The following is a 20,971-nucleotide window of genomic DNA, read 5'->3' on the forward strand; positions in this document are numbered from 1 at the left end:
AGTGTCTGCAGGCAGTACCTAGCTTTAATGTACTTCCTGTGCACCCCCGAAATACAAAATCTTTAGCCAACACTGAATGTAGCCTGAAGCCAGGCATGTCATTCAAAGGTAATTTCTCAATGCTAATGGCTAGCCTGGCTGCTCGGTACCAGGTAGGTCAGGGGGAGATTACCCGGGGCAGAGATGGAGGCTATCCTGGCTGCTGGATACCAGGGAGGTCAGGGGAGATACTGGAGGGCAAATATGGAGGCTATCCTGGCTGCTGGGTACCAGGGGAGATCACTGGGGGGGGCAGAGGTGGAGGCTATCCTTGCTGCTGGTTACCAGGGAGGTTAGGGGAGATACCGGGGGGCAGAGATGGAGGCTATCCTGGGTGCCGGGTACAAGTGAGGTTAGGGGAGATACTGGGGGCCAGAGATGGAGGCCATACTGGCAGCTGGGGACAAGGGAGGTCAGGGGGGATACTGGGGGGGCAGAGATGGAGGCTATCCTGGCTGCTGGGTACCAGGGAGGTCAGAGTGGGGGGATATTACCGGGAGGCAGAGGTGAAGGCTATCCTGGCTGCTGGGTACCACGGAGGTCAGGGGAGATACTGGGGGCAGAGATGGAGGCTATCCTGGCTGCTGGGTACCACGGAGGTCAGGGGAGATACTGGGGGCAGAGATGGAGGCTATCCTGGCTGCTGGATACCACGGAGGTCAGGGGAGATACTGGGGGCACAGATGGAGGCTATCCTGGCTGCTGGGTACCAGGGAGGTCAGGGGAGATCACCGGGGGGCAGAGATGGAGGTTATCCTGGCTGCTGGGTACCAGGGAAGTCAGGGGAGCTTACTGGGGGGCAGAGGTGGACGCTATCCTGGGTCCCATGGAGGTCAGGGGAGATACTGGGGGGGCGGAGATGGAGGCTATCCTGGCTGCTGGTTGCCAGGGTGGTCAGGGGAGATACTGGGGCAGAGATGGAGGCTATCCTGGCTGCTGAATACCAGGGAGGTCAGGGGAGATTACTGGGGGGCAGAGATGGAGGCTATCCTGGCTGCTGGGTTTAGGGAGGTCAGGGGAGATACTGGGGGCAGAGATGGAGGCTATCCTGGGTGCCAGATACAGGGGTGACAACTTTAAATAAGTGAGCGGGTGAGGGTGAGTGTCAGACACCGGAAGAGGAAGGATTAGGATAAGTGTAAAGGTTCTTGGGGTAAGTAAAGTTAACGAAAATATTCTTTACAGATGAGAAAGATTAAGGTTAATGACAGTGAAGGAGAGGTTACGGTTAGGCATAGGGTAAAGGGTGAGGTTAGGGTGTTTCAAGGGTACCAAAGACACCACCGAGCCAGAATACAGGGAGAAATCACATCTACCTTCTACGCTGTACCCAAACAAACCGTGCACAATTTATCAAACCCCCGCCGTCCCCCACATTTGCCCCACCTTCTCACCAGTAACGACGAGGACAGACAGGGCTGGAGCTCAGGGTGATCAGCCAGGTGCAAAACAAATTCCAGCTTGGATGCAAATTATAAGCAACTTGGGACTGCACCAATGGGAAGCGACAGGAAGTGAATCTGATTGGCTTAATTCTAAGTGGCCTATAATTTGCATGCCAGATGGAATTATTTCTATCTCATCAGTCAGTAGTGTGCTATCTGGAATCTTATTTACCTAAATATAAGATCTGGTGTAAAACAAAGGGGACCTTTAGAGACTGACATAGAAGCCGTTAAGAGGCAAATTCCATTTACAAAACACAGAGAACCCTGAAATATCCCATCCCTAAGCTCTGCCTCCCTCGCGCAGGAGCCCCTCCCCCAACATAGAAATATCATAATGTAAAAAACGTTGAAAGTTATTATTCAGAAGAAGCTGTACAAAACGTAGTAGCGGCCTCCTGTGCAGTCAGTGTAGCGTTTATTAGCAGGAGGGGCGGCACTGCCAGGGCTCTGGGCGGTCACTCTACGGAGGTCTTCCTAAGAAAAGTGGGCGGGGTCGAGGAGGGCGGCACCTGTGTGTTGTGTGCGCTTTGGCATTAAGTCACGGCGGTTACATGATGCAGCACTTGTTCTTGTGGTTGTGGGGGTCTTTGAACCGTAGTCTCTGCTTTGGCCGGTATTTCTCCAGGTAGGTCAGCTGCTTGCTGTTGATGGCGCCCCGGCGCTTCCTGTAAGCAAGAAGAAAACAAAAACACTGTTAGTGCTGCGGGACAGCCCAAAAAATAAATACAATTTTGGGATTTCTTTTTAGCAGCTCCTCTGCTGCCCTCCCATCCATGATCTCCTAACCAAGGGACTTCAAGGAAACCTGAAAGGGCCACTATCGCAAAAAAAGTAGGCAGTTAAAATCTGACAGAACCGACAGGTTTGGGGCCAGTCCCTCTCCTCTTGGGGGATTCACAGGGTTTCTTTGTTTTCGACAGCATTTCCTGGACGGCAGTTGCAAAGTGTAACTGACATTATAGTGCGCCAGTGAGTAGGGAGGCCGGCTGGTATCTTACCATTTTGTCAGTTAAACTGCTGTTCAGGAAATGTTGTTGAAAAACAAAGAAAACCCTGAGAATTCCCCATGTGGAGATGGACTGGCCGTAAACCTGTTGGTTCTGTCAGATTTTAAAGGCCTACTTTTATCGCCATAGTGGTCCTTTAAAGGGAACCTGTACTGAGTAAAATTATTTAAAATAAGCACATGAGGTAACTTCAAATGAACATTACATAGTTACCTTGCCATCAGTTCCTCTCAGCTCACCATTTTCTTCTTACAGTGATACCTTCCAGTTCTGACAATATTTTGTCAGAACTGAAATATATCAGTTGCTGTAAGTTATTTATCAGTTGCTGTCAGTTATAGCTGAGAGGAGAACTGAATGTGCCAGGTAATGTCCATGTTTCCCTATGGCTCAAGTGGGCGATGTTACAGTTTACCAGTGTGCTGACCAGGAAGCTGTTATGGGGTGATGGCCATTTTCAAAATGAAGGACAGAGAATCCCATTGATCACAGTGGACAAACAGGACGCAGGAGAGGAGAAAGATTGATGAGTAGACTACACAGGAGGGAAGTATGACATGTGTATGTTTATTGGACTTTTAATTTTCAGTTCAGGTTCTCTTTAAGTGTAATGTGATTGTAGAAAAGGAAGGTCCGCACTAATGTCTCCACTTCCAATGTACTATATTCAGGACATATCCAGTTCAGGTAAAACACTTTGACTAACAAGTTTCAAACTCCAAGTCCTTAAAGGGGAAGTGAAGAGAGAGGTATATGGAGGCTGTCATGTTTATTTCCTTTTAATCAATACCAGTTGCCTGGCAGCCCTGTTGGTCTATTTCTCTGCAGTAGTATCTGATTAAAACCAGAAACAAGCATGCAGCTAGTCTTGTCAGATCAGACTTATAAGTCTGAACCACTGAAACACCTGATCTGCTGCATGCTTGTTCAGGGGCTATGACTAATAGTATTAGAGGCAGAGGATCAGCAGGGCTGCCAGGCAACTGGTATTGTCTAAAAGGAAATAAACATGACAGCCTCCATATACCTCTCTCTTCAGTTCCCCTTTAATCATAGACTACGATTAAGGACTTGGAGTCCGAAACATGTTAGTCAAAGTGTTTTACCTGAACTGGATATGTCCTGAATAAAGTACATTGGAAGTGGAGACATTAGTGCGGACCTTCCTTTTCTACCGTTGCTTATTAGGCTTGGCCGCTCGGGTTCCTGCACTGTCCCACCCAGTACGGTGTAGCAGTACTCCTGTCTACCTTTCTGTAATGTGATTGAATGAGAGGAGTTTGACCCTTTGCCTGCCGTACCAAATCTAGCAGGAATTGCATAAATTAGACAGCGTTCAGGTGAGAGGCTTCGCTGGACATAATCGTAGATTATGTCGCCAGCAGGATCACGCCCCACAGCTGTCGCGTGTACCAGCGTTTGTGGTTTTAAATTCTTTTTTGCAGCTTCCAGGATGCGGGTGACAGGTGAGTAGTTAGGGAGGGACCCCTGTGGGAGACCTGCCTGCACGGAGGCGGTCCTGCTGACGACAATCTACGATTACGTCCAACCAAACCTCCTACCTGAATGCTGCCTAATGTATGCAACTCCTGCTAGATTTGGCACGGCAGGCAAAGGGTGTATAACTGTGCACCTGATTGGCTGACAGGCGCCTGCTGACCACATAAAGGTAGGAAATCGCTAGAGCTGCAGGAGTGGTCATTTGTGTGTTGCAGTCATGCGACTACTGCCAGAAGGACATGGCCTGGGTCATGTGATCAGTGCCTGTAGGATATAGTACAGGAGACGTCAGGCTGACGATGGTCTCCTGGTTAATGACCAAGGGCGATGACTGAGGGCGAATCATGCTGTGCCGGAGGGCGCGGCTCTGACATAAGCCGACAGAACAGCGAATCGTCCGCAGGAAAAGCCTCCCAGCCGTGTTCCTTACAATTTGTCCTGGGAGTTCTCCAATGTTATTTGTACTGGATGTACGAGAAGGAGACGATATTTACAGACATCCTCTCCAAACCGAATACAAGAACATCATAAATACTTGGCCGTGTGTGCCGTACGACGCTGCCAAATGAAAGAGAAGTCATTTACTTGTCAACGCTCCACGACAAATCCCAGAGTCCTCTCTGATTTACAGACCGCGGGGAAAGCTGCACAAGTCACTCCAACTGCAGCTCCTGATAAGAAACTATGTGGCCAGGACAAGAGCAACAGCCTATAAGAAATGGCCACTTTATCGTGAATTATTGATCAATACACTGCTACGCAAGTATCCATAGTGATCCTGAATAAAAAGAATACTGTGCGGAATACACCATAATTTGCAACACACAATGGCTTAAAGAGAACCAGAGATGAAGCACCCTCATGTATTTTACCATATATATCAATGGGAACATGACCGTAAACACCTTCTCTGCTTTCTGTTTCATTCTTCTCTGCTCAGCCTGCTTGTTATCAGCCCTGGTAAGAATATCTGACTGAGCATTCAGTCTGGCTTTCACTGGAATGATTATAGCTGAGTCAGTCTTCTGTGATGTCTTTTCAAGCCCAAGCCTGCCCCCTTCTGGCTCTACCTTCCTGCTATGTATACTCTTAGCAGGAAATCTGAGCCACAAGGGGGCAGACTTGGGCTTGAAAAGACATCAAAGACGACTGGCTTTCACCAGAATGATTATAGCTGAGTCAGACTGAATGCTCAGTCAGGTATTCTTATCAGGGCTGATAACAGGCAGACTGAGCAGAGAAGAATGAAACAAAGAGCAGAGTAGGCGTTTACTGTCATGTTCCCATTGATAAATAATGTAAAATACATGAGGGTGCTTTGTCTCTGGTTCTCTTTAAGAACTGAATCCAATGAATTATTTTATTAACCGACTTGCAGGATTTGCAAAACTGTCTTCCTGTGCCATTGTCAAATTGTACTTAATAGTTGAGAGATGTCCAACTGTCTCCCACTATCCCATCATCACACAAGTCAGTCAGGGAAGAGCAGGAAACAGCATCTGGTCTCTCATAAGAAACAGAGTAGATTGCCAGACTCCGCCCACCCCTATAACTAACTCTTTGCGGTCAGCACTACTACTCTACAGAAACTCATCAATTCCAGTTCCTCCCTACTAAGTATGTAATAAAGCTAAAAAATTAATGTGAATCATAAAGGGAACCCAAAGTGAGAAGGATATGACGGCTGCCATATTTCATTTTAAATAATACCAGTTGCCTGGCTGTCTTGCTGAACCTCTGCCTCTAATACTTTTAGCCATTGTTCCTGAACAAGCATGCAGCAGATCAGGTGCTGTCTGAAGTGAGATTGGATTAGCTGCATGTTTGTTTCAGGTGTGTGACTTTTTTTTCTAGATATCCCACAATTTTATGTAAAAAAAATAAACAAAAATAGATGTATAATTTTGTCTCTGCTCAATTACAGTCTTTCCATGTCTCAGAAAGCTAAAATAATTGAACGGTTGACCTTGCACATCTATCCCCTGTAGGTTACAAAACTGTCAATTGCATACCTGAATGGTTAACTCTTTCAGGCAGAAAAAATAAATAAAAAAACACAGCATTTGTATGTTTGCCACAGTACATACACATGTCTATCTCCTCATGTCATTTAAGATACACATCAAACAAAGGAGCTCTGAGCAATGCATTTCACTGAATGTCCGGCAGAGATTTATGTGGCTTAAAGGCACTGGGGAGGATGCAGGACGACTTGATGTTGGAGTACACACTGGGCTAAGAGGAATTGATGAACTGTAGCTGCAGTGCTGGGCGCAGAGAGTAAATAATTCAATAGCAGTGGGATGGGTCATGTGATCTGCTCCATGCTGGGGAAGGAACCCTGTCTCTGATGATGCTGGAACAAGGACTGCGGCACACAAGCAAGTACAAGGCCCGATACTTACTGCCGGATAAACTGGATGGCATCTTCATACTTCATTCCGCTTTCAATCAGTGCGAGTGCAACCAAGACCGGAGCCCTGCGGATCAGAAACAAGCGTCAGCACACTGGCCAACTGCACATTCAAGTCTTTTCAACTACAAGCTGATTAACTTGTCTTCAAAGTGTGAATATTTCTCTACATAACTTTTCAGAAAAAAAAAAAAAGTGTGACCAAGAAAAGGTTATTTATATGCAATATTTTTATGTAAAAGGACTACTCCAGCAACAGAAAGTAAGCAGTTACAATATGACAGGGCAGACATGTTTTAGACTAGTCCATCACCTCATGGGGGATTTTCTTTGTTTTCAAAAGCATTTCCTGAACAGCAGTTACTAAGTCTGACAAAATAGTGTACCAACATGTAGGGAAGCTGGCTGGTATCTTACTGTTTTGGCAGTTAACCTGAGGTTCAGAAAATAGAAAACCCAGAAAATCCACCAAGAGGAGATGGACTAGTCCAAAACATGTCTGTTCAGTCAGATTTTAACTGCTTACCATTTTCGCTGGAGTGGGCTTTTAAAGCAGGTCTGATCTTTCAGCTTTAGTTTGTTCAAACTTTTCTTTGCTTGGGGGTAACCTTAAGAAAAAAATATTTTATGCAGTGTTGCGTTTCTGCATTCAGCAGCTCCGCATATCCGCAAGGTATGCCTGCAGGTTCAGGGATTTACTTTAAAAAAGGGAAGGTCCGAGGAACTTAAAGAAAAAAAAAGATCCACTTACCTCTGGCTTCCTCCAGCCCCTGGCAGCCGTCCTGTGCTCTTGCCGCAGCTCTGTCGGCACCCGGTCCCCTCCCGTGCAGATGCCGACCTCGCCAGGTCGGCATCTTCCTGCGCTCCACCATGTGGCTCACAGAGTCACACGGACATCAGCCAGGCAATAATGCGCAGAGCTACTGAGCCTGTGCAGCACAGTCCGGGTGACGTCACCTCGACAGAGCCGCTCGCACAGGCGCAGTGGACATCTTGCACCGGAGGGGACCCCCAGCAACCAGCGGGGAGTGGAGCTGTGGCGAGGGCACAGGACAGCTGGCAGGGCTTGGTAAGTGGATTTTTTTTTATTTTTAATCTTCTCGGATGTGCCCTTTAAGGACAACTGTAACGAGAGTTATAAAGGAGGCTGCTATATTTATTTCCTTTTAAGCAATACCAGTTACCTGGCTATCCTGCTGATTCTCTGCCTCTAATACTTTTAGCCATAGACCATGAACAAGCATGCAGCAGATCAGGTGTTTGACATTGTCGAGAGCTGAGGTAGCTTTTAAACACCAACTGATAAAGGTGCGCGGACGACCCGCGCAGAAGCCCGCATCCTCAGCTGTGATCGGGGATCTCGGAGGGGCTAGCAGTGCACTGAGCTGCAGTGAGGAAACAATACTGCTAGGGGCTGGAAGAAGCTCCAGGTAAGTAAGGAGTAACCTTTCCTTTTCAGCTCAGCCCCCCCCCCCCCCCCCAAAGTCAAACTCACGAACTCATGCTTCATAGGCAGAGGCTATACCTCTGCACCATCTCAGCTGACAGGTCAGGTATCCTTGAAACATCTAGAAGACCTGCATAGAGCAAAGAGGTGTTACCCACCTGCCCAGGCCAGCAACGCAATGAACAGCTACACAGCAACCGGGATCTTCACAGAATTTGGATTTCAGCAGATTTAACCAATCATCCACAATTTTGTTGGGGGGAGGAGCTCCATCATCAAATGGCCAATCCTGAAACAAGAGAAAGAACTGGGTGAGTTATCACTGCGACAGTCACATGCTCTATACTTTTTCCATGTCACTTTTCAAACCTGCTAAACAATCTTATACATGGATTAGAAGGGGGACTCATTCTGTCGCTCCATACTGGAAACCCCACATACAAGAGTTACAATAGGATGTAAAGGAGTTCCTGTATATCTGTCTAAAACCTTGTGGGCTGATATGTACGCCTTTTTTATGCGTTAAAACTCCAGATAGCCATTCCCTTGATTGTTGAATAATATGAATGGTTTATAAACACACACCCGTGGCCCAACAAGTTTCGTGGGCCACAGGTTACTTCATCAGAGGTTATAGAAGGTTATACTATAGAACAGGGGAAGGGAACCTATGGCTCAGGAGCCAGATCGGCTCACAGACAAATCAGTAGGGTTTATTCACTAAGCTACACTTCTCAAGCAGCACCGCTTAGTGTGGCAGCACAAGTAACATTTTCAAAGTAGGCACGTTACTGCTGTAGCATGCAATACTAACTTACTCGCGCTCCCCCCAAAACTAACGGCTGCTCCAATTGTCCCACTCTGGACCCTGTCAGGTCCAGTGACTTTGAAGGACGAGATCCTCGCACTTTGATTGGCCCAATAGGCTACTTGTCACTTGACAGGCAGCCTATTGGGGGCAAAGTGCGGGGATCTCATCCTACAAAGTGAATCAACCCCCAAGTCAGCTAGCTAATCGTACAAGCTATTAGTCTGTATTTCTCCTGTCTGGCTCTCAGGGAAATTGCTGATGTTGCTGAAAACCCCAGAGAAGCTGAAGACGTGTCTGACACTTCCGCTGCCCGGCGGATCAACGGTGTACACATTACCATGGCAACAGGGACATGAGCCCTCTGCTGTACACTGTCCCAGTATGAAACATATTGTATAGCTCTCACGGAAATACATTTTAAAAATGTGGCGTTTATGGCTCTCTCAGCCAAAAAGGTTCCTGACCCCTGTTGTAGAAGGAACTTCGATGCAAGAATCCACTCCAAATAAAACGTGTAAGATACGCAACAGCATAATAACCTTTAAAGAAAAACAATTCTGTGTTAGAAATTATACAAATCCTGCAATACATCTGCAGTGTCCCTACTTCCTGCTTTCATGGAAGAAGACATATGGTTAACATCCTACGTTTACCAATAAGCTCTCTGCCTTGGCAGGCAGCTGAGGGATCAAATTACTCTTGTGCTTAGTCACAGATGAGTGGGAATTAGACAGGCTAAACTCTATAGCATACAGGGTGCATTTCTCAGTTTTCCTTCTGTCTAGTGCAAGAGTTCAGGTCCACTTTAAAGAGGTTGCGCACGTGTCCATTCCCCACTAGGTGGCGCATTCTGCAATGTGAATTCAATCTACTCACATTTCACATCATTCTCTGCCTCATTTACATGCGGTTTTGCACTTGATATGCTGTAATTCGTGAGTGCATTGAATAAATGACACGATACCTGGCTTACAATATAATGTCACCAGGGCCCCTTGAGAAATAGGCAGAACACAAATTCTAAATGCCATCTCTTAAGAGGATATAATAATGTACAGAAACAAAGCGGAGGACAGCATTTCGGTTTCATGGGCAGGCATGTGCTTGGAAATGCAGTACAGCTTCATGCCTCTCCTCCCTGGATTCAGCCTGTGGGCAGATCAGGTGTGAGCAATCCACAAAACAAGGAAGTACCACCGATGCTAGCCCACATTTCTCAGCATCCCTGCATTGTAACAGAAACCAGGTTTCTACATGGGGTGATGGACCATCTTTCCCAGAAGTAGGTGATTAACAACTGAGAGGCCTCAATCTGATAACAGGAAATACCAGAGAGTGGGGCAGTGCAAGCCTGTATGGAAAGGTGCACAGCTGCAGACAGTACCCATCTCTACATAACAAATGCAGCCATCGTGACCCACCCATATAACAAATGCAGCCATCGTGACCCACCCATATAACAAATGCAGCCATCATGAACCCCCCCCCCATACATATCAAATGCAGCCATCATGACCCCCCCCCCCCCCCATACATATCAAATGCAACCATCATGCCCCTCTCTCACATAACAAATGCAGCCATCATGACCCCCCCATATAACAAGTGCAGCCATCATGATTTCCCTCCCCAACATATAACAGATGCAGCCATCATGCCCCTCCCTCACATTTAACAAATTCAGTTATCATGATCCCCCCCCCCCAATATACAACAAATGCAGCCATCATGACCCCCCCCAATATACAACAAATGCAGCCATCATGACCCCCCCTCCCCCAATATACAACAAACGCAGCCATCATGACACCCCCCCCCCCCCCCATATACAACAAGTGCAGCTATCATGACCCCCCATAGAAGAAGTGCAGCCAACACTGGCAGGGTGTGGTTACACGTGTGACCTACATGCAGACCTGGACATATAACGCTGGGTGTATCGGGATGTGCATTATGTTGGGAAGGTGCGAGGTGTTCGCAGCAGCGAGTATCATATTGATAAAGGTTGGTTTCTTGTAAATAAAAGGACTCATAGTAAACCTATTCCACCCATACAAACCACAACCTAAAACAACAAAGACGTGCAATTAGCAGAAGCGCCAGTGTGAGGAGGTGAGGCCACAAGTGTGACTAATAATAGGAGAGAAGTCTATTGTAGAGAAATGCAGCGTGTGAACACCCAGTGACCGGATGAACCCCCTCTATTAACACCCCTTTACCGTCCCTCAATGCTCGATGTCACCTGTGTGCACGGGGCGCCATATTTCACATGTGCCATTCCCCTACACTACAAAGGCCCGCCCCCCAGGGTGGAGGCAATTGTGGGGGAGGGTCCTGGCCATTAGCAGAATTCCTCCTGTGACATCGTGGAGTGCAGTGCCACTGCAGATATTTGTTGTACTCCTGTCAGTCAGTGAAACCATGAGATAAATTGCTTGACTGGCAGACCTGAAGTTATTAATCATCTTACAGGACACCTAAAGTGTGAAGGATATGGAGGCTGCCATATTTATTTCCTGTTAAACAATACCAATTGCCTGGCTGTCCTGCTGATCTGTTTGGCTGCAGTAGTGTCTGAATAACACCAGAAATAAGCATGCAGCTAATCTTGTTAGATCTGACTATGTCAGAAATACCTGATCTGCTGCATGCTTGTTCAGGGTCTATGGCTAAAAGTATTAGAGGCAGAGGATCAGCAAGACAGCCAGGCACCTGAAGTAAGATAGGTGGAGGCTGCCATATTTATTTCCTTTTAAGCATTACCAGTTGCCTGGCTGTCCTGCTGCTCCTCTGCCTTTAGTACTTTAAGCCACAGCCCCTGAACAAGCATGCAGCAGATCAGGTGTTTGACATTATTGTCAGATGTGACAAGATTTGCTGCATGCTTGTTTCTGGTGCGATTCAGACACTACTGCAGCCAAATAGATCAGCAGGGCTGCCTGGCGGTATGATTATTTCCAGATTGGTTTTCCAAAAGCGGTGCAATTTTTTCACAAGCTTGCAGACCATAAAAATCATACTGCTAGATCTGTGGCAGCCCTGCACATTCCACAAATCCGATGGATGCAACTCGGGGGTTACTGTCCTGAGCTGTGGATTTCCACCCCGAGCCTGACTCGGGGTTATCGATAAGCATGTTAAGATGTCCTTTCACTATATATAACACTGGATTCAACTTGCAAACAAATTCAAACTTACAAGCTCTCTTAATGGAACCTGTGTGTAAGTAGGGGTCTGCCTGTGTTTTCTTTATACTACAGAGTTTCCCCCAAAAGTAGGACATCCCCTTAAAGTAAGGCCTATCATATATTCTGAGCATGCTCGAAATATAAGACCTACCCCTAAAATAAGACCTAGTGGCTGTTGGGAGTCTCGCCCCTTCTGTCTGGCCCCCTTCCTCCCCCACTTTACCTCCTGATGACCCGCTCTATAAAAACGCATCCCCGCTGCCCAACATACATTCCGTACGCAGGAAGTAAACAGAGATGTCACTTCCTGTTCACAGAAGTGCTGTTACAGTGTACCGAGCTGCCTTAAAGGAATACTGTAGGGGGGGGGGGGGGGTCGGGGAAAATGAGTTGAACTTACCTGGGGCTTCTAATGGTCCCCCGCAGAAGTCCTGTGCCCTCGCAGCCACTCACCGATGCTCCGGCCCCGCCTCTGGTTCACCTCTGGAATTTCAGACTTTTAAAGTCTGAAAACCACTGTGCCTGCGTTGCCGTATCCTCGCTCCCGCTGATGTCACCAGGAGCGTACTGCGCAGGCACAGACCATACTGAGCCTGCGCAGTATGCTCCTGGTGACATCAGCGGGAGTGAGGATACGGCAACGCAGGCACAGTGGTTTTCTGACTTTAAAGTCTGAAATTCCAGAAGTGAACCGGAGGCGGGGCCGGAGCATCGGTAAGTGGCTGCGCGGGCACAGGATGTCTGCGGGGGGCCATTAGAAACCCCGGGTAAGTTCAACTCATTTTCCCCCGACCCCCTACAGTATCCCTTTAACCGCTGGTCAGCGGTTTGAATTAGGATGCCGGGCAATGGAGAACGCCCCGTAGAGGATAAGCAGCTGTGGGGGAATCAGAAATTTACCTCTGATCAGCGGTTTGCCGGGCAGCGGAGAGCGGGGATGCATTTTTATGGAGGAGGGGGTCATCAGGGGGTAAAGTAGCGGTGGGGGAATGGGGATCTTGCCGCCCTAAAAAATATAAGACCTCCCCGAAAATAAGACCTAGCACATCTTTTGGAGGACAAAATATAAGAGTCTGTAGGATAGTGGAGGAAAAACACAAAAAGGTCCGGGAGCCCAATCTGGTGCAATATTGTTAGTTGGTATGGATATATTGAAAGATAATTGAGTATATACTCACAAAAGCGGGTTGCAGCAAGGCAACCACTCGTGTCCGCAGGTGGAGAAAAAACGTCCCCACTCGGCCTTTAGTATCCAAGATGGTCGCTACTCCTAGTAAAAACTATTCTTTCGTCGAGGGATTCGACTGAATCACTCTCGATACAAAATATGTATGAGGGAGTATAGTATAATTACAAGTGGGTAGGAGGCGCCCGGTCTGGGTTACGTCATAATATTGAATAATCGGTCCTAAATTCTCAAAGGCACTTGTACTGACCCGAGGAAGCGGCCGAGAGCCGAGAAACGCGTTGTCAAAGTGCACCAATAAAAATAGTTTTATTCGTAAACTTCTACTTGCTTTTATATTCTGCCAAACATCTATAAAAGGTAGGATAAAAATTTAATTATCCCATACTTTATAGAGATTGGTTTAGTTACTATTTGACATCTTGATATAGTACTATTCAATACTATGACGTAACCCAGACCGGGCGCCTCCTACACACTTGAAAATATAAGAGTGTTATTTTTGGGGAAACACAGTATAAGGATGTATAGTGCAAAGGAGAGACGCACATCAGAAAAAAAACAAAAACGTGTACATAAACACACATGCTGTATCTGCACACTCTATACTACACACAGAATGTACAGTTACCGGTTTAGTAAACAAGGCATCCAGCTGTCTCTGGCCACATAAATATGAGCCAGTGTGATTCAGCCGATTGATATAAACAAGCTTACTGACGATGCCGGTAATTTGGCCCTCCGGTATCCGTATAATGACAGAGAGGCTGTGTGCCGGTCCCAGAGAGGCGTATAGAGAGCGTGCGTCTGCCAGCCGGGGATTATTCACCCGCCGCTCAGCCACAAAGCCTCTCATTAGAGGGACAAATATAGCAGATATCAAACGCTCCGGCAAGGTCTGCTATATATAGCGCTGTGTAAACACCACCGGCACAGCGAGCACAAGGCCGCTCCATGAGAGGTCACGAGCCGCAGGAACGTGTCCCATCAGTGCAGGACAATCACCAGGGCCACATCATTCAGGTATGTTGTGTCCAGCCGATGCCAGTGTCACTGGAGATCAGTGCAGGGCAATCAGCCGGCAGCACATTATTCAGGTATATCCGGCCGGTGCCAGCATCACAGCCAGAGATCAGCGCAGGGCAATCAGCCGGCAGCACATTATTCAGGTATATCCGGCCGGTGCCAGCATCACAGCCAGAGATCAGCACAGGACATCATTCAGGTATGTCATGTCCAGCGCCACCGCCGGAGATCTGACAGGACAATAAGCCGGCAGCACCGGGGCCGCATCATTCAGGTATGTCAGGTCCTGCCGGTGCCAGAGTCACCACCGAAGATCTGACAGGACAATCACCAGGGCCGCATCATTCAGGTATGTTGTGTCCAGCCGGTGCCAGCGTCACCGGGGATCAGCGCAGGGCAATCAGCCGGCAGCACATTCAGGTATGTCCGGCCAGTGCCACCGCCAGAGATCAGCCGGCAGCACATCATTCAGGTATGTCCGGCCGGTGCCAGCGTCACCGGAGTTCAGCGCAGGACATCATTCAGGTATGTCCAACCGGTGCCAGCGTCACCGGAGATCAGCGCAGGGCAATCAGCCGGCAGCACATCATTCAGGCATGTTGTGTCCAGCCGATGCCAGCGTCACTGGAGATCAGCGCAGGGCAATCAGCCGGCAGCACATCATTCAGGCATGTCCAGCCAGTGCCAGCGTCACCGCCAAAGATCAGCGCAGGACATCATTCAGGTATGCTGTGTCCAGCCAGTGCCAGTGTCAACGGAGATCAGCGCAGGGCAATCAGCCGGCAGCACATCATTCAGGTATGTCCGGCCAGCGCCAGCGTCACCGCCAGAGATCAGCGCAGGACATCATTCAGGTATGTCATGTCCAGCGCCACCGCCGGAGATCTGACAGGACAATAAGCCGGCAGCACCGGGGCCGCATCATTCAGGTATGTCAGGTCCTGCCGGTGCCAGAGTCACCGCCAAAGATCTGACAGGACAATCAGCCGGCAGCACCAGGGCGCATCATTCAGGTGCATCTGGCAGGTGCCAGCGTCACCACCAGAGATCTGACAGCAACGGACAGCATCATTCAGGTATGTTGTGTCCGGCCGGTGCCAGCATCGCCGCTGGAGATCTGACGGATTAATTCCTGGCACAGGGCATGAAAGCAACAAAGGTTTATAAAGCACACTCGGCTGGCGTTTCAGGAATTCTTATGCTGAAGGGTACCAGACTGGAAACGTCCTCTGGCCAGGCATAGGCTGGCACCATTACCGTGGCCTGCTGAGATATGGGCTGCCTATCAAAACACTGGCATAATCAGAAAGCTGTGCACTGGTCAGCATGGCCACAGTGCCAGAGAGATATTGAACGCGCTGTATCCTGGCACAACCTTGCACCGGCGAGGGAATTTTTTAACCCTTCAGCAGCCAATTTATTTAGAGGCTTGCAAATGCGCAAGACCAATTTAGCACTTTTATTTCTCATTAGTTTGATGTCAGATGTTAGATTAGTACTGCTGTAATGTGTATTTATTGCCACTTGTCACTAGGGGGCAGTGTGAGACAATAACACAGGACTTCTGCTTTCAGTTTATACATCCTCTGCTAGCAGAGAGACATCAAAGCATTCCAATAATTTACAGCACAATGAGTTCTGCAGGCTGAGGTTAAAAAAACCAGTGCCCTCAAAAGTGATAACTCTATTGAAGCTGCTAATTGATTAATATTTCTGATTGTCACAAAATACACAGCTGGTTCTCATATTACACCTACATCATTCACATGGATTTGAAACCGCACAATATGCCAAATCAGTTTAAACAGCTAACATAATTAAACAAGAAAGTTGTGTAGTTGTGGCAATGTATCTGCAACCTTAAGGTGCTTACAACCAGTGATGGTCTTAGGGCCCGTTCACACTGCACGCGTTTCCAGCCGTGTTTTGGAAACGCGTGCAGGTGGCCAACACGCACGACATCAGACATTGCATAGAGTGCACTGTCTGATGTTCACACTGCATGTGTTCCGGACCTGTGCGGTCCGGGAACGCATGCTGCGCGTATTTTTTGTAAAAACGTGTGGCTGTCCCATTCACTTTTCAGTGATGGGATCAGCCACGCAACGCACACAAACGCGGATGGCGTGCGTTCGCATGCGTTGCGTTCCGCACGCATGACCATCCGCGTTTGTGATGTGAACGGGGCCTTATGGTCAGGTCTAGGAGTAGAACTCCTGGAGAAGCAGGTGATTGGTTTGATCAGCTGATTGGAAAGCTCTGACTTGCTGTGATCACATCCTGTTTTAGCACATGATCATGAGCAGCAAATCAGAGACTTGCATATCTATCAATGACCAAACTGATCACATGACTCTCCATAGCTTCTCCTAGACATGACCCTTGCTACTTACAACGCCTCCCGTTTTGATTGGCCAATGTTGCCTCTTCCACCTGTGGACACATTTCACATACGGTGCCAGGACTTCATTGCACTTACCATTACGGTGATGCCATCTTTCTCCAGAGGAGTCTTGTCATAGGTGATCTCACACACTCTCACCACTGTGGTGGCGCCATATTTCTTCAGGTCCTGAAAGGAGAACACAAACCAGTGAGGACACATGAAGAGGCAAAGGTCTTATATCACAGTTATATGGACTGACAGCACAGGTGAAAAACTGATGAGAAACAATTGTATCCATCCTCCTCCTGCTAAAAATGACTTCTTTAGATATCCAACAGTTTTATTTTATATTAAAATCTACTTTAAGTTTTTACGGTTTCTGCGCAATCTCACCTTCATTGAAGTATGCCAGAGCTAAAATCTATTTCATCTATCTAAAACCATCGACCCTTTCCATCTCTTTTCTGCTCCCAGAGGCCATTTCCTGCTAGGAAAGTGTTTTACGGTTGTAATTTCTTATCAGTGAGGGTTACGCTGAAGTCTGACCCTCAAAAACAGCTCAACGCGGACGGACAAGCGAGCCAAACGCAATGTGAACCAGGCCTCACTGAGATGGATATGGGCGTTTCCTTTTAAATGGTACCAGAGACGCCGTAATCTTAAAAAGAAAAAAAGATTTGATACATACCTGGGGCTTCCTCCAGCCCCATAAGCCTGGATCGCTCCCACGCCGCCGTCCTCCGCTTCCTGGATCCGCCGGTTCCGGCGGACGTGGCGCAGTATGCAGCTGCACGCGTAATGGTATGCCGGGAGCCCCTGTGATGCGGACAATTGGGCGCGTGCTGCCGCCGACTGGCCGAAACTACGGGACCGGTACCCGCCGGATACAGGAAGCGGAGGAGGTCGGCGTGGGAGTAATCCGTGCGTATGGGGCTGGAGGAAGCCCCAGGTATGTGTAAAATCTTCTTTCTGGGGCCTCTGGTTCCCTTTAAACAATACTAGTTGCTTGGCTGTCCTGATCTCTTTGGCTGCAGCAGTGGCTGAATCACACACCTGAAACAAGCATGCAGCTAATCCAGTGCACTTTTTTGCAGGTAAGCACTCATCTGTTTTTAAGTAGCGCTGTTCATGTCTTTGCTATGTTTGATTGATTGATTTCTGGTCAGCCGCTCCCACTTAATAGTTTTCCTTTGGTGTATATGCAGAGCCTCTGTTTGGGTTCAAGGTGCGTTCGCAGTTTCTGGGGGGGCTCAGCGCATCTCTGAGCTGAGGCCATTCAGAGGCGGCCTGGTGATGCGCTGATCCCACTTTTTTTGCGCAATTCTCAATTTTACTGGTAGCGCGCCCAGGCTATGCATATGCATGGGTAGAATTTAGTTAGTGTTAGGTCCCCTCCCATGGAGGAAAGACTTCTTCGACAGTGGGAGGGACAAGTACCTAACAAATTGCAAATTGTTAGCGGAAACGAACATCCTCCAAGTGGTAGACAGGTCATGTGTATGCTCATTGTGTATTTGAATCCCATGAGTGGGGTGTGCACTTTTTTGCAGGTAAGCACTCATCTGTTTTTAAGTAGCGCTGTTCATTTCTTTGCTATAGCTAATCCAGTCTGACTTCAGTCAGAGCACCTGATCTGCATGCTTGTTGGGGGGCTGTGGCTAAAAGTATTAGAGCCACAGGATAAGCAGAAGAGTCAAGCAACTGGTATTTTAAAAGGAAAAATCCATATTCTCTTCTCAGTTTAGGTTCCCTTTAAGGGGGTGGGTGCATGGTTGGCAGAAGACATATTGGTGGCAATCCATGAGGTGCTCAAATTCTGAGCTGAGCAGTTAAAACTCAACTTGCAACTGGCAATATCAGCACGGCCACTTAAAAGACAACTGAAGCGAGAGGGATATGGAGGCTACCATATTTATTTCCTTTTAAACAATACCAGTTGCCTGGCAGTTCAGTAGTGTGACTCTCACACCTGAAACAAGCATGCAGTTGTCATATCTGAGAATGTCAGAAATGTTTGATATGCTGCATGCTGGTTCAGGGCCTACGGATAAAAGTATTAGAGGATCAGCAGGCCTGCCAGGCAACTGGTATTGCTTAAAAGGAAATAAATATGGCATCCTCTATAACCCCGCGCATTTCAGTTGTCCTTTAATTTTAATTAATGGCGCGCACAGACCAGTCGAATGTCAAATCTCCGAAATGACCGACAAGTTTCCTGCATGATGCAGGCACTACTCTACACAGAACCGCTCTGGCAGGGAACATTTGTTGGGAAGTGCTGAACTAGACAACTCCAGCCCTGCTGTCAGAGTGTACTCCTTCGTCTGGGCTTTAAAATGTAGCGAAAACCGAAGGGGTACACTTGGACAGCAGGGCTGGAGTTGTCTAGTGCAGCCAGCAAGTCCCTCTCACTTCCGGTTCCATTTCTTTTTTTAAACAATGCACATTGCTTGGCTGTCCTGATCTCTCTGGCTGCAGCAGTGTCTGAATCACACCTGAAACAAGCATGCTGCAAATCCAATCAAACTTAAAAGGGATGCTTAAGTCATCCAAAAAAATAAATACATAAAAAAAAAAAATGGGAGTTCTACTGCTCACCTGGGGCTTCTACCAGCCCCCTGCAGCCATCCTGTGCCCTCGTAGTCTCGATCAGATGCTCCTGTCCCCCACCGGCAGCCACTTCCGCTGGGGGGTGTTAAATCCACAGCTCAAAACGGTAATCCCACGCCTGAGAGAGTTATATGCAGGAGCTGCTGCAGATCTCTCTGTGGTATTCTTGGTTTGTTTTTAGGGTCTAAGGGCTGGAACCCACAAGAGCATTTTTTTGAGCATTTTGGCAGCACTGCGATACGCTAGCAGTTTGCCAAAACGCTCAGCTGATGTTAATGGATGGGGCAACTTCCACAGGAGCGTTTGCATTTCCCAGAAACGCAAACGCAGGACCTGCAGCATTTTGGCGTTAGCGCTTCAATGTAAAGTATTGGAACGCTAGCGGAAACACTCAGCAAAACCTAAACTGAGCGGTTTTGCTAGCGTTTTGCGGTTCAGTACACTAACAAAATTAAAAATAATTCACAGGACCAATCAGGATAAAAACGCGAAACGCAAAACGCTACACAACCGCTGAGCAAAAAAACACTGTTGCAAAACGCGACCGAAAACGCGCATGAATCCGCTTGCTCAGACAAAAACGCTAGCGGTTGCGTTTTGCGTTTGCGGATTTCAGTGGGTTCCAGGCCTAAAAGCTTGTCAAAAAAATTGCACGGCTTTAGAACCCTAAATCTGGAAATAACGCCGGGGAGGTTAAAGTGAAACAGTCAAATATAAATTCCTTCATCTGCTGGAAGGAGAAGAGTCCTCTGGTAGCACAGAGTGTCCCAGAAAGAGTGCAGTGAAATTATCAGGCTCCTCCAGTAGCACAGAGTATTACAGCAGATGTCCTCTGTGCTGCTTGAAGACTATTCCTTACAGCAGAAGACATCTCCTGTAATACTATATGCTGCTGAAGGACTCTTCTGCTGCCTGCAGAGTGTTACAGGAGATGTCCTCTGCAGGAAGGAGAAGAGTCCTCCGGTAGCACAGAGTACATCTCCTGTAATACTGGAGGAGCCTGATGAGTTCACTGCACAGATATTCTTTCTGGGATACTCTGTGCTGCCGGAGGACTCTTCTCCTTCCTGCAGAGGACATCTCCTGTAATACTATATGCTGCTGGAGGACTCTTCTGCTTCCTGCAAAGTATTACAGGAGATGTCCTATACTGGAAGAAGAGACCTCTAGCAGCACAGAGTATTACAGGAGATGTCCTCTGCTGGAAGGAGAAGAGTCCTCCTGCAGCACAGAGCATTACAGGAGAGGAGAGTTACAGAAAGGAGCAGAGTCCTCCTGCAGCACAGAGCATTACAGGAGAGGAGAGTTACAGAAGGAGCAGAGTCCTCCTGCAGCACAGAGCATTACAGGAGAGGAGAGTTACAGAAAGGAGCAGAGTCCTCCTGCAGCACAGAGTATTACAGGAGATATCCTCTGCTGGAAGGCAGAGAGTCCTCCAGGGACACAGGCGAATAATCTTAAAAAATTCTCCTCAGTTCTTCCCTCAAGCTAAGTCTATCTGGCCAGCGGAATTAATGCAATCAGTAAACACTGGCAGATTAATGATATGATCTGCGGCCGCGGCTGTGCGATCGCTGCGGCTCCAAACATGCCATCCAAATCCCACTTATTTTTAGATCTGTTCCCAAACATCCCATAAAGTAGAGAGCGGAGTTTGGACGCTTTCCACACTCTACTGCTCGGGGAGCTCGCCCTGTGCCAGTTCACGCAGGATTCACAGAAATAGCAGAACCGCAAGGCGCTGCCAAGAGGAGCCTGGCCGGGGACTCTGTGATGAGAGCCCCGGGGGGAGTACTGTGACAGCACATGTCCCTGCCACGGGTACCGGAGACCACAGGCGGCATATCCAGGGAACCGGTATCCACGGGAAATCCGTCAAACAACAACAACTGCAGCCCGAGGGTTTGGGT

General features: G+C 48.0%; 1 protein-coding gene across 5 annotated transcripts in view; it reads right to left on the reverse strand.

Moving 5' to 3' along the window:
• Nucleotides 1-1,885: 1,885 nt before the first annotated feature.
• The window catches only part of PTP4A3 (protein tyrosine phosphatase 4A3), a 145,820-nt gene continuing 126,734 nt past the window's right edge, over nt 1,886-20,971 (reverse strand). For all 5 annotated transcript variants that reach the window (XM_068238093.1, XM_068238098.1, XM_068238094.1 and 2 more), the window contains 4 exons: nt 16,545-16,637; nt 8,013-8,143; nt 6,400-6,474; nt 1,886-2,152 (listed from right to left, as the gene is read on the reverse strand). In XM_068238093.1, the coding sequence (XP_068094194.1) occupies nt 2,035-2,152; nt 6,400-6,474; nt 8,013-8,143; nt 16,545-16,637 (417 nt within the window). In that variant the 3' untranslated portion in view covers nt 1,886-2,034. The remainder of the gene's footprint in view (nt 2,153-6,399; nt 6,475-8,012; nt 8,144-16,544; nt 16,638-20,971) is intronic.

This window comes from Hyperolius riggenbachi, chromosome 5 (genome assembly GCF_040937935.1).
Source record: "Hyperolius riggenbachi isolate aHypRig1 chromosome 5, aHypRig1.pri, whole genome shotgun sequence".
Taxonomy (NCBI): domain Eukaryota; kingdom Metazoa; phylum Chordata; class Amphibia; order Anura; family Hyperoliidae; genus Hyperolius; species Hyperolius riggenbachi.